Source organism: Artibeus jamaicensis, unplaced genomic scaffold (assembly GCF_021234435.1).
Source record: "Artibeus jamaicensis isolate MK-2021 breed Jamaican fruit bat unplaced genomic scaffold, CSHL_Jam_final scaffold_537, whole genome shotgun sequence".
Classification (NCBI taxonomy): Eukaryota; Metazoa; Chordata; class Mammalia; order Chiroptera; family Phyllostomidae; genus Artibeus; species Artibeus jamaicensis.
Genome location: NW_026522047.1, coordinates 37,923,338 through 37,937,776, shown reverse-complemented (window position 1 = coordinate 37,937,776; position 14,439 = coordinate 37,923,338). Strand labels below are relative to the sequence as shown.

General features: G+C 41.5%; 1 protein-coding gene across 2 annotated transcripts in view; it reads right to left on the bottom strand.

Moving 5' to 3' along the window:
• FBXO16 (F-box protein 16) overlaps positions 1–11,082 on the bottom strand; it is a 43,166-nt gene extending 32,084 nt beyond the window's left edge. For both annotated transcript variants that reach the window (XM_037150463.2, XM_053658738.1), the window contains exons 1-2: positions 11,016–11,082; positions 6,882–7,016 (exon numbers count right to left, since the gene is read on the bottom strand). In XM_037150463.2, the coding sequence (XP_037006358.2) occupies positions 6,882–6,980 (99 nt within the window). In that variant the 5' untranslated portion in view covers positions 6,981–7,016; positions 11,016–11,082. The remainder of the gene's footprint in view (positions 1–6,881; positions 7,017–11,015) is intronic.
• Positions 11,083–14,439: the final 3,357 nt, after the last annotated feature.

Here is a 14,439-nt window from a genome sequence, read left to right as displayed (position 1 = left end):
ATTAAGTGAATGTGGCACTGAATGTGACAATGATCATCTTTATGGATATACTGGTACACGTGAGTTGTTTACCTGTTGGTGCTGGGTGTTTTGCTGAGCATGAGTCACAGGTGTATTTGAATGAGCGAGGAAGGGAAAACTAATGTGAGGATGTTTGGGAGGGGAGGGCACTGTGGAGAGAGGAAGCAGGAGAAAGTAATGAGCAGATGTAAATGTCTCTCTCACTCCCACACATACAACCTGTCGGCTTTCACAAATGGAATCATTTTGATGGTTGCCAGATGGGAGGGGGGTTGGGGGGACGGGTAAAAAAGATGAAGGGATTGTTGCAGAATAGTTACAGGGATGTAAAGCACAGCACAGGGAATATAGTCAATAGTGTTGTAATAACTATGCATGGTGTCAGATGGGCACAAGATTTATCAGGACAATCACTTAGTAAGTTATGTAATGTCTAATCACTGGGGTATACATCTAAAACTAATATAGTATCGCATGTCAACTGAAAATAAAAAAAGATTTAAATTTTTTAAAAATTGGAATCAACATTTTCCCTTTATTCTTAGCACTACCTAAATTCTCTAGCACTGCAAAATGCTCCTACTTGGAGAGAAACTCAGGCCTATTTTTTCCCTGTTTGTGGAGAAGGATGTGGCGCTGGCTTTATGCTTCTAACAGATTATGCTTTCCTTCCGTTTTTAGACCCTCAAACTCTAGTTTCAAAGGGCATACAAAATGGGGATGGAAATCATTGGTTCAACAACAAACTTAAAACCAGCAAAATGTCAGTTTTGCTCTTGGCCAGGGATCTCATACATCACAGGTAGACGTTCTTTGTACATTAAAGAAGAAAAAGAACACCCCTCTCTCCTCCCCCCTAATTAGCTGCCACCTGAGCTACTAGGACCCTGAATAGCAGCAACAGACAAATTCAGAATTTTTAGATGAAAATAGAAGAGAACCTAAAGGATAGAAGATTCAAAATTTTGGATTCAAATATTTGCTGAATTCTTCTCCTTTATCTAACCAAAGCCAATCAGTCACCTGCCACCCAAACCAAGGTGTCAGCACCACCACTTTCCTGATGCCCAGTCACCCGGCTCTTCCCAACTCATACTCCACGGATGGTGCGTGTTCCGTTTGGTCTCCAGAGAGTCCACTATGGCTCTCCAGTTGTTCCCGTTCATTTCGTCTTCCCATGCAGATGACAACCACTTCCTCTACATGCTCCACCAGTTCTGTGACAGCCCCCCCAAAATACCTGATTCAATAACAACAAGACAAAAGCTTCAAAAGTCATAGAATCTTAGCACTCAGAGAAATCCTAAAGATCTTCCTGCTCAATTTCCTTGTTTTAGAGAGGTTAACCAGAGGCTCAAAGGGGTTACATTTATAGATTTTAAAAAATCACTGGTTCCAGACTGTTCAGTTCAACTCACTTGGTTCCTCGCTAGAAACACGGTCTTCCCCATCCTGACCTCCAGCCCGACGACAGGCTTTGGCTTTACAGGGGGAGGAGAAAAGGGTAGACCCCACAAGCACAGTCTCCTTTCAAAAGGAGGATGCAACGCCATTATGGTGGTCGAGGACAACACGGAGCATTGGAAACAAAGGGGCACCCACTTGAAGGGGCGAGGAGAATCAGCAAGAAGTTAGCAGGAAAGGAGTAGGGTGGGAGGTGGGGAGTGTCATTCAGGCTGAAACAATAGTTTTTAGAGGGCCAACCACCAAGTCTAAGCAGGGTCCGAATGACAATGGAATAAATATTACTGAGAGAGTCACTTAAAATAGAGTCAGAAGATTATTAAGGAAGTGGGGGCCTATGACCATCTTGTACCTCAACACCCAGAGCTGCATTTAAATTGCTCACCCTGTTGCTAAACTTAGTTTGAGGCTGAGCCACAAACACCTGAGTAACTGCTACATTGACTCGTCTGGACTTCGCTTACTTCCTAGTAGTTCCTGCCTTCCTCGTTTACATATTGGAACTAATCAATCCTTGTTAACTTAGCTAGCACTCCTTCATTTGCATGAAAGAATTACATTTTGTGGGTTTTGTCTTCATAAATCCTGCTTTTCCTTGCTCTCTCCAGAGTGCAGTTTGGGTTGTCTGTCGGACTGCAATCCTTTGGCTCAAATGAATGCTTTTTGTTTAGGAATGTTATTTAGGCTAAAACAATAGTCTTTAAAGGACCAGTGATCAAGTCTAAGCAGGGTCCAAGCATATCTGGTTCTTGATCGCAAGGCATCTAGACCCAAGTAGAAACTGACAGGAGTGAACGAAGGGGTGGGAAAACACCAAATGAGCTCAGATCTGGTTCTGACTCTGTCTTTGGCAAGAAATATAAGTTAGGACAAATTATTTAATTGTCGGGTCCTCAGTTAGAGTCTTCTATTCTATGGTTTGGGGCAAGTCTTCATTTCCAAGATTTGCAATCATGTTCTTCACCTTAAAGAGCTGGAAAAAAATATTGATTCAAAATGGAAATATAAAAATGGATCTTCTTTCCTTGCAGAATGTTTATAACACTGTTTATTCAGGGTGTGCTGTTAAATCAAAATCCTACGTTGTTATTTTAGTCTACTGACACCACAGTTACATATTTCACTAAGCGACTTTATTACAATGTAGGAGTAAGACAGAGGCTCCTGAATGATGATTGATTGACTGATGGTAACAAAGGGCTCTTTCTAACATGTACTGTACTACATCTGTGAAGCATACTTGAAAAAATATGTTGGTTACTTTCAGTTAAAACACTAGATGGCCAAAACATTCCTCCTCTCACGATTCACAATACTTGAATTATTCTGAAATTCATTACATTTACCTAGTGCTAATGATGCTGGTTTTTTTTAGGCATCTGAATTTTGATTCAATCTTTCTGCTTAAAGCCTGTAACGATGTTAAAAATCCCGTGACTCTTATTTTAGTCTGGAATAGTTACATATTTTGAATTTTACCACAAAATAGGAAAAAATTAAAACAAGAGCAAAAAAGCAGGCCCTCAAAATTACACTGATCAGCGGTGACAAAGCCCTGTTTTAGGAGTGTAGAAAACCCCTTGAAATTACTGTACGGACAATTCAGACCAGCTGTATCCTCGGCATCTGTTGCTGGTCTCATTCAAACAGCCAGAATGTTAGATGTGAAAGGGACCTCCGGAGTCATGTGCCCCAACTGACTCATTTCGTGAAGGAAGACAGTAAAAGACGAGAGAAGGTAGATGACTTCCTCCAGTCACTTAGGAAATTATCGTAACAGCCGATCTAGAAACAGAACGTTCAATTCCCAGAGTCATTCTTTGTTTATTTGTATTTATATTTATTTTTAAAATTGTTTTAAAATTTGAAATCTTATTGCACTGTGAAAGGTAAAAAGAATGAAAGCTCTTTTCTAACAGGACCACTTCTCCCAGGGCCAGTCAACACTGGTGAAACCGCTATTGGTCATTTGGTATCTGCATACATAAACTCTGTGTGCATGTCTATGTACATTTATATACATGTGAAGATTTTAAAAATAATTTTACTCCAAACTAGAACTTAACTAAACCAAAACCTAATTTTGGGGGAATAAAATGGGAGGTCTAAACAAGAACATAAATATTATCTCAGAAATGATTCGATTTGACAAAAGCTAATCCAGAACCAAGATTAAGACAATGCAATGCTTGCTGTAACGCACTGCCCAGAACCCCCAGTGGGACTAAAGGACTTATTTATTCTCCCACCTGCGTGAGAGCTGGCTGGCAGCCTTGAGTTTGAGAGATCTGCCTTGTCCAGGACCTTCAGGGTGGCTACCTGCACAAGAGTGCATCACAGGCCAGCTTCTTCCTCTGCCCCAAACTTCCTCCCCTCCCCTCTGCTTCCTCCCTTGCCTCTCCTCTGCTCCCTGCACCTCCCCATGCTGGTCCCCAGCACCTCCCCAGTGAACACCCTAGATGCCCATTGGAGGCTGCTTCTCTAGTGACCCAATCTACAACAAGCAGGCCATCAGGCAATTAAGACATTTTTCCTCCACAGTTCCTAAATTACTTAAGACTTCTAATTTTCTAAAGAAGATTTCTGAAAAGCAAGGCATCCAATGAATATGTATTTCAATCTGAGTCACTTTTTCACTCGCATGTAAAATCTTCACCATTCATTCTATAGGAAAACAGATTTCGAAGCTAAACACTAAAGTTCTGGGTGTGTGGGAGGCGAGCAGAGAAGTCGTTATAAAAACTGTTGGAGAGCTAAGAACACTGCAAACAGGTGATGAACAAATAACTGTTGAGATGAATAAAAAAGACTTCCAATAGACCTATGTCATTCAGGACTAGACGAATGCTGATTTCTCTCTCTCATTTTCTCTTTCTCTGCCTTTCCTTTTTTTATTCCTGGTCTCTCTTTTTCTATTTCTTACTTTTCTTTTCCTTCCTTTATCATTTCCCTTTTCAGTCTCTCCCTCCTTTTTATTTCTCATTATTCTGATTACTATGCTGGCTCCTCTGTCTCACTCACCAAAGTGCTCATGTTACCCATCGGAGGAGTAGAAATAGGAAAGTACTAAGTGGGAGGGGTCAGGAATGGTGCTCCAGCTTTGCCAGATTGATGATCATGTCTGTTAGGTTCAGAGAGCAAAGGGCCAAATCCGGGCCAAGGAAGGAGGGCTGTAGGGACAAGAAGCTGAGAGTCAGTGGAGGGAGGTCCCAGGATGACTCCATGTCTCGTGTTTCAGGAACCCTATCAGGCACTGGAGACAGAGAAGAAAGACAATCTCAACTCAATACATTAGAGTTGAGCGGAAAAGCCAGCAAAAAGCGATGAGAGCAAAGAAAGCAAGCAGGAGGAGGCTTCCCAGAAGATATGATACTTGAATTGACTCTTCTAGGAGGCAATGAGAAGAGCATGTGCAAAGGCGTGGAGGTGTGAGAGAGATGGCTAACCCGGGGTCCACTCAGCTGGCCTGGAAGCAGTGTTGGAAAAGGGGCTGCAACTGGGAGGTTCCTCAATGCTGCACATAGGAGTCTGTAATTTACCCTTTGGAGTAGGGCCTACTATTGGTTTTACATAATAGGATTAGATTAGTATTTTAGAAATATCATTCTCAACCAAAACAGAGGATGAATTGGTAGGGATAAAGGCAGTGAAACCTGTTAGGGGGTTACTACAATGCACCAGGCAAAGGGTGACGAGGTTGTGAACTGAGAATGTGGAGCTGGAGAAATGTAGGTGAATGGAGAAAAGGAGACCAGAGGAAGGTTCCTAGAGCTTGCAAATGAACTGGATATGGAGGTGAGGGGGTGCTGGCTGACACTCCTCCCTGGGCCTCTCACACTCTGAAAGGTCTTGGAATACCGAGAATGCAAGGCCCTGACCACCATTCTCCAAGTTTTGTTTGCAGCAAGGCAACCTTAAGCAATGAAGTACTACTTCCCTTTGGGAACAAGAGCAGGCTTGTTTACTATTCACTATGGAAGCAGTGGATTCTCTGGGCTCATGTCCCTCAGCTGTGGCACAAACCCTTGGTGTGCGTAGTAAACATTCCCATTTATCTGGACCCTCGCATCACTCCTGGTGGACAGGCAGGCAAGGAGAACCAACACAAACACAATGCTCGTATAGCTTTGCTGCACTGTGAACAATGAAGTTCTTTATCTCTGATCCAAGAATCTCGTGTCTTTTACTGTGAGACTGTAGTATCTTCTGTGCCATAAGTAACAGGCTAAGTTATTAACTTGTAATTTGGGGGAAACCAAATTCCAGACCCAACAGAGAGAAGGATGTTGTCTGGTTTCAGTGACTTAGTGGGAAGTGGAACTTGGTGTTTCACCAGAGGAAGGAACTAGTGTGTAGGAGTAAGATAATGAGGTCGGTTATTTTTTTTAGATCCTCACCCGAGGCTATGTTTATTGATTTTAGAGACGGAGGAAGGCAGGGAATATTGCTGTGAGAGACAAACATCAACTGGTTGCCCTGTGTGCTCCCTGACCAGGGAATCAAACCGCAACCTAGGTACTTGTTTGTGCCCGGACTGGGGATCAAACCCTCAACCTTTTGGTGTTCGGGACAATGCTCTGGCCAGGGCAGAGATCAGTTTTATCGGTGTTGATTTTACTGCCAAGTAGGTGTGGTCCTTGTAATAGGCACAGTTGATCCTTGAACGACATAAGGTTTAGGGATACTGACCCCCCACATAGTCAAAACTCCATGTGATAGTGGATCCCCGCAGTTCAGACATCTGTGGGTCAGGAGTCAACGGAACTGATAACAGGAGCACACAGACCAGTTGCAAAATTCTGCCCTTACCTGAAGAAGGAACAGAAATCTCCAGAGGTCAGCCAGTCTCATTCCCCAGCATGATATTTAGCTTCCCACCCTCGCAATCCTTAGTTTGGTGAATTCCGTTAGTGCCTCTCCAGAATGCAGATTGGAAATAAGTTCCTAGGAGAGCCTCAGTCATGTGAATAATGGGATGCGATTTATTTATTTTATTTATTTGGTTAAATGTGCAGCATTTTCTCATAATTGCAAATCTAGCAAGAAAATCTGTTTTGGGGGGAACTCCTCATAAACCACCTGCTCCTCTCTCATTCCTGGCAGTTCCAGCAGAGAACCAGTGATAGAGAAAAAAGATTCTTAGAGTGAGAGAGAGGGGCAGTGAGCAGAGGAAAGAGCAAATCCAAGACATTTTCATCGCAGGCAGGGACTCGGTTTACTGCTGGCCTTGCCCACATAGCAAGGACTCAAAAATGTTTGGAAAAAAATCCTTCATTTTTTTCTTCCATTACACATTCCTAAACAACTGCTGTTCATATTTTGGTCACCAAACTTTTAATACTTTTTCTTCCCTTTAAGGCATGGATGCAACTGATAAAATAGCTCTGGTCACTTACCTGGTCATTTAAAAGCTGGTGGTTTAAGGGTGTCCAGGTACTCATCTTTGTCTGCATTTTGGGACTATCCATGCTTTTTGGAGGTGCAAATGCCATCATGAGTAACTGGGTATTCTTCCATGAGAAAAATGATACCTGGCAGAAGAAATGAATGATATCATCTTCAGAATATTGAGTATATTAATACCACACAATCTTTTAATATGTTGAGAGAAGGAATTGAGGGGAAGAACATTTACTGGAAGTACTTTATCTGTATGCTCAATCAAAGTTCCTAACAATCTGGTGAGATGGTAGATATTAGGTCACTATATAGATAAAGAAAATGAAGCTCACTTATGCTACACACTCTGCCCAAAATTATAGTAAATGGTAGAACTGGAAATTAGACCCAGGTTTGTTTAACTCTATTTTTGTTGGGCCATGGAGGGAAATCCAGAATCACTTATAGCTAATAACATACCATATGGGCTAGAAAGAAGAGGTAATTCAATTTATAAAATCATAGTGCAATATAAAACACTCCATCCTTGTCCCTTGTGACTTTCTTTCTCCCTTCTTGACTTTCTGACATCTAACTAACAAAGGTTCTAGCTTGATACCATATTTAAAAAGTAGAATGATGTGATAATACAAAATACGAAGCTTTAGGAGATGGACAGATCTGGGTTTAATAAGGGAAATAAATGTGCTGTTTTTAAATGCTCAGTATACATCTGCCTTCACTTTATTAAAGCACTGTAATTTCCATGAGGAATTACTTTTCCCTCATTGTCTAGAGTTTGCTGGGTTGGTTCATAGAGGTGGCCTTCCCTTTCCTGGCCAAGAGGTGGTCATGAAACGGAGCCGGGTCAGCTGGACAGATGCTGGCTTATCCTTACTTCACAGCTGGGGTGGTCATTCCAAGTAGCACTGCTGCTCTCCTAAGTTGTCCCTGCGGCCTCATCCCTCAGAAACGTCTTGTCTTTTCTTGTCCATTTTGTGAGCCACCTGATATCCTCGCAATATATTTCCTCTTTTGGTTCCATTATCTAGAATCTATTGTTTACAACCAATTTTTCTTTTACCTCATGTAGGTTTCACCCTATTATTCACAGGTGCCTCAATATCTGCCCTGGAGAAAGCCGTGACAAGTATTTTAAGGTGGAAAAACACTTAAAGCAGGTTGATGGTGGTTTCGATGTATATCCTCAGTGCTTCTGCCTTCTTTCCCTCTAAAGCTGGGTTTCATATTGAAAGGCATTGGTGATGACGGAGGGGACCAGAGCTTGACTACCTGATCTGTGGGCTCCCAAAATTACTCTTCAGCAACAGATATTGGACAGTTAAAAAAAAAATCATTCGTTTATGGTTCACATGGGATTCCCCCAAACGCTAGATCTAAAATCTTCTAGTCTCTCACTTGACATGTAATAGTACGTCTCAGGTTTCAATTATAGCTGAAGATAAAGGCAGTATTTTAAAACCTCAGTGGCAGCATTAGACAATACCTCCTTGCATTAGACAATACCTGCTGCCATTGTAGCACTGGAATAAAGGGACTCAGATCAGCTGTCACAGTCTTCTCAGCCCCCCAACAGCTAATTATCTAAGTCACACCTATTTAGCTAAGTTGCAAAAGGCATAAGAAATGATTTCATTGCAGTATTATTAATTGGCAGCTATGAAAGTACATGTTAGCAAGCAAATTATAGATACAAAGCGTGGTCACTGAGTCTAGATCTGCCCAGTTAAAAACTTCCAATTTCTCTTTTTGTTGTTATTTATTTACGTCTGATCTTTCTTCTTATTAAACTCATTGTTTTAATTTTTTCCAAGGGCCAAATAACTCTTTGAGAATGTGATGAAAGCTATGAATCTTCTCACTAGAAAAATGCACATGAACATAAAATTTTGCTTACCGCAGGTTAAAAACTCCTGCTATAAGTGGAGAAACTCCTTCTCTTCCCATTTTGTGTAGGAAACAAGCCAAGCAAAAATTTTGAATTAGGACAAAGGAATTTTCCTAGGACCTCCCCAAAGCCCTGCACTGGTTGCTTTATCATTTTTTTCTTGGGTCCTCGGAGCCAGAAATTATTTGAACCAGGCTTTCTTTAAATCGACTTGAGGAAAATTGGTGTTCAGGAGATGGGTCTGGCCAGGAGAGACAGACCTCTTGGTAGTGTAGTCGTGCTGTCATAATGACGTCTTTTGTCATATCCTCTTAGTTTTCCCCTCCTCCCTTCACACCAGGAGACAGGCAGTGTGCGTGTCTGCATGCACACACGTGTTCATGGCATGGATCACTCAGGGCTACTCTACAGACAGGCACTTTCACATAACATACACAGAAATAACTGTCCCCATTCCATCAACAAGACAAAGCAAGCCGTCTTCCCTTCCTTTCACATATAAAACTTGGTGCTGCTTTTTCTGTGCCCTCTTTCCTCCTAATGGCCACTCCTGAATGTTTATCTTTCATTTTTCTTTGGACAGAAAGGAAGAAAGAGGGCCTATGGCTTTAGCCCAAATGCTAAGTTTCTAGTTCCATGTTCCATTTCTATGTTGACAGTAAGGATGGGTTTTCTGGGAAAGTTCCAGTGGCTACACATCTCTAATTCCATCCCCGAGCCATTCTTCACACTGTCACCATTACTCAACTTTGCTTAGGACCTGTTAGGCCTGTGTTGGGGGTATAAAAGTAAGAGTTTCTGCTTCACATAAATGGTAGGTACAAAATAAACAGGGGCAAGTATAGGAATAGTATAGGAAAGAATAGTATAGGAAATGGAGATGCCAAAGAACTTATATGTATAACCCATGGACATGAACTAAAGGGGGAATGCTGGTGGGAGGGGGTGGAGGGTGGAGGGGAATAAAGGGGAGAAAAACAATGGGACAACTGTAATAGCATAATCAATAAACTATACTAAAGCAGAAAAAAAGAGTTTCTGCTTTAATGGAGCTTACAGTTCACTGCTAGAGAGTTTTCTTTGTTGATAAATAAAAGTTATATATGTTTAAGGTGTACAGGTGGCGTTTTGATATGTGTATACATTGTGAAATGAACAAACTAATATCCATCACCTCCTATAGCTAACATCTGTGTGTGTGAACACTTAAGATCTACTCCCTTAGCAAATGTCAAGTATATGTTATATTATTATTATTAACTATAGTCACCATGCTGTACATTAGGTCTCCAGAACTTATTCATCTTATAACGGAAAGTTTGTACCCTTTTATTAGTGTATTCCCTCCCCCCTCCTCATCTCCGGTAAACACCCTTCTACTTCCGGGGGGTATTGTTTTGTTTAAGGCCAGTTGGTTCATCATGTCCCTGTTCAGTTCAAAACTCCTCAGAGGCTCACTAACGGCTACAGAATATCCACACTCTTCAGCATGCAGGTCTAGGTCCGTTATGAATTTACCTCTGTCTACCTTTTGAGCCTCATTTTGTCTCTCTCTCTCCCTTCATGCACTATCTGCTCAGACATACTGAACTTAAGATCCCTCGGAGAAAACAATACACAACACTGATGCTGCTTTGCTTATGTAATTTTCTGAGACTGCTCACCTGACTCTTAATTTCATAGTACATAATAGATGCTTGACAAATATTTGTTAAATCAATGGAACGAATGAATGAAACAGTGGAGAGGACAGTTTAAGGATTAAAACCAGTGGAAATGTAGGGTGAAACTCAGAACATTAGGAATTGAGCACTGAGAATATACTTAGGATTATTAGGTTTTTATTTGGAGTTTACAGAGCAGAATAATACTGAGTTTCTCTGCTGACACACAACTCACTCATTGTACACTGCAGTATCATTAGAGAAGGGAACCTCAGATATTATCAAGAAAGTATCAGGCATTAGGGAATGGTTAGATTTAAATACTGGTTCATCTTATAGTAAACTAGTTTGAAAGCAAAAACTGTAATACAATAAAAAGATCTAGTGTTTGATAGGCATATAAATATTTGTTGGTCGTTAATTTTGTATGAAGCATCTGGCACTTAAACTGCAGTTGAAACGGAGCAAAATGTAATTCCCCAGCAGCACTGACAAGGCTTGAGAGAGGCCCAGGAGGATGACAGTGGAGCCCTCGAAAGAGAGTCTCCATCTTTTTCATGCACTACCCACTGTCTCACCTCTTTCAGCTCGACTCCCTCTTCAAGCCTCAAGCGCTGGTGTTGCCATAGCTGCTTTTTCTTTGATTTTGCCCAGCCCCCACCCTCTAGCTTCCTGTAGTCCAATCAACATCTATAAATCCTTTCACTGGCATCCGGGGTCTCTCAGGCAACAATGTGTGGTCTCTTGATTGGCCAGGAGATCCAGGAGGGCTGGCTCCAAAATTGGGCACACGGATATAATGAAAGATTGCCAAGAGGGTGGGAGGGACTGTGGTCTCCCAATATAATTCTAAGACGAAGATGCATCCAATCCTGAAACAAGCAGTGTTGAAAACCTCCATTCAAGACATATTTATTTTCCAAATCAGGCCAACCTCCTGAGCATGCCCCAAATTACATTGCTCTGGTCACTCCAAGCCTCTGAAATATAAACTCCATTTATCCAGGTTTTAAGAATGACCAACAGGTAAAAGAGGGTTGGAGGAAAAGGAATTCAGGACTGGTTCAGTGAAAGAAAAGCACCTGCAACAGGAAGTGGAAGGACGTGGGAAAATTGCCTAATACACAAACTCACAAATGCCTCAACATTAATTTTAACCCATCAGAATATTAAGGAATTCAGGCTGATTGACAGATTACATCGTGGAACCAGCAGATGGCATGCCTTAATAATAATAACTCCAAACATGGGAAATTTTATAATCCAGTCTAATTTAATTAAATTTATTGAGCACCCATCATGTAATAAGGGGCAGAGTAAGAATACAAAGATAAAAAAATAATCTAATGAGGAAGGCTGGAAAATACAAAAGGTACATAATGTAAGGCTGCAGTGATAACTGCTGGTGATTCTCCGGAACTCTCAAGTGCTGGAGAATAACCCAAAGTTCAAAATTTCAGACAGAGCTTCTTTAGTGAATCTAATACAGTTCTTATGGGCAGCCGCTAACAAAACCAAAACAAAAAGCCCTGCCACCTGCAAAAAGACTTTCCTCAGTAAAATAGATACGAATATACTCTCTTCCAACTTAAACAAATGTAAACCCTATGTTTGTATCGTGTTTCATAGTTTAAAAATAGGCAGGATTTGTATATCTCCAATTTAAAAAGAAAAAGAAATGCGAAGCTCATAGAGATTTTGATTTCTTTGAGTTGACGAAGGATCTGTAAGTGGCCAAACAGAAATTAGAACCTTGGTTGTCTGAATACCAGAGAAGTGTTTTTTTTCACCTGACCAGGTTGTATGCAAATGAGTAAACAAAGCCTTTGGTGGTGGAGGGTGTCCTTGGAGAGGTATGTAGATGCAATATTAAATTACCATGTATCACCGGTTAACATTTATAGTTTTGAAACGGGTTCATCCAGAAAGAGAGCAGTTTTAACAACGTGTTGCAAGAGTGCTCTCTGTGAAGTGCCCCCTCATTAAAGCCTTTCTATTTATTGGTGGTTACAATACAGAATGAAAGAGAAATGGGATAAAAGAGAGCACCACACTTTATCCCTGTTGGATGTTAATATTTTTATTCCTGAAAATAAGGTGACTTTTGTCTATCTTCTCAACCAGCACCCTCTGGGCCTCTTCTTGTCCAGCACCACATCGGTCTGGCTGCTGACCCCCACCCCCACTCCCTTCCAAGTTTGAATGACACCATTCACATTATGCTCATAGTGAGCATATAGCTCAATGCCCGTGACACTGCAACATTATTTTTAAATGAAATATTTTAAACATAACAGTTTAGACACTTGCATATGAAAAACCCTTGTATTCCCACCCAGATTGTTTAAAATATTAACATTTTTGTTTCCTGTGTGTGATTAATAGTTGAAATCCTTTCTGTACCCCTTGCAGATCCCATTCCCCTTCTCACCTGCCTGAGGCAACCCTGTCATGAAACTGGTGTGTAACCTACTTGCATATTTCTTATTATATATATGTAAACATACTTACATACATTTGCCCTCATAAACAGTATGGCTGGGTGTTCTTAAACAGGCATAAGAATTTGCATATCTTGTAATTTGCTTTTCTCACTCAGTGTTATATTTCTCAGATTTAATCATGCTGATGCATTCAGTGATAATTGCTTTGTCTTTTCAACCTCCCCATGTGAGTTATATGTCCTATGCCTGACATTTAAAGGACACTGTGTAAATTGCATAAAAATGCATATAGCTGCACATCTCCCAGGCTCCGCATATACAAGGAATCTGGAAATATATAAAGCAGGACCACATGGTTGTTCACCCCCCTCACCCTCAGCAAAGTCAGCGTTGGCTTCACAACACTCGTTGGCTTGCTTGGAAATCAACCTAAGGATCAACATTACTTTTTAAAGAAAATTGATACTGGACAATATATATTCGTAAAATTGAAAGTGTCACTTTAGATCTCATTTATTATGCTTTTTCCCATAGCTCACTTTTTGATGTTAAACTATACTTATGACTGTCTAAGCTTAATACTCAATGTTTAACTTTTATTGAACACCTTTTAAAAATTGTGGTAAAATATACGTAACATATGATTTACCATTTTAACCATTTTAAGTGTACAGCTGAGTAGTGTTAAGTACATTCACATACCGACAAAACAAAATTATGCCTTGAAGCCTAGGTTGAAAAAGGACGAAAAGGAAGAGCAAGAAGGGTAGGTAAAATAGTGTGAAAGAGTAACTTTGGTTTTGAATTAATCTAGACTGTATGAAAATGCCACGTGGCTTTGGGTAAGTCATTTAATTCTTTCTTGGTATTCTTTCCCTCCTCTGAAAAATGAAAGGTTGCGTTTAGATGATCTTAAGAACATTTTCAGCCCTACAAATATTTATATAGAAAAAGAGAGAGAAAACATTTTATAAGGAGCAAAACCGTGGGGAATGCCATCAATAACCACAACCTCCACCTGTTCGTTAAGGTCTTGGCAAAGAGGGTTATGTACTGTTCCAGGGCAGGGACCCCCTGCCTGCTCTGCTGTCTTGGCGTGGAGGTCTGCAAAACACCAGCTGCCTGCCTCTAACCTGCCCTCAATGCCCCTCTGGACTTGGTGGCACCTCCCTCTCGACCATTTCAATGCCCGGGTCCTCCGGTGGGCACTCTTGCCGGTGTTGCAATCATACCACCATAAAGTAGGGCGAAGAGAGTCCCCACGTTATCTCAGCAGGGGATGGACGGTTTTGCAAAGAGCGCTGGGCTCATTTACTAACAATGTTTGCAGAGCTGAGAACGACTCCACGGGGTTATGGCAGCGCAAGACATCACTCAGGGTGTAAGACAAAATACAACCAAGCGCGACAACAGGGCCTCGCGCTGCTGGGCTCAAAATGGGAGCGCTCGGAGGAGCGAGCAAAGCGCGCCTGCGCCGTACGTGCGCGCGCGCACCCCGGGCCGCGCGCCCAGACGCTCGTGAAAACTCGCGGTTGCTGCGAGGCGCGCGCCGGCGGTC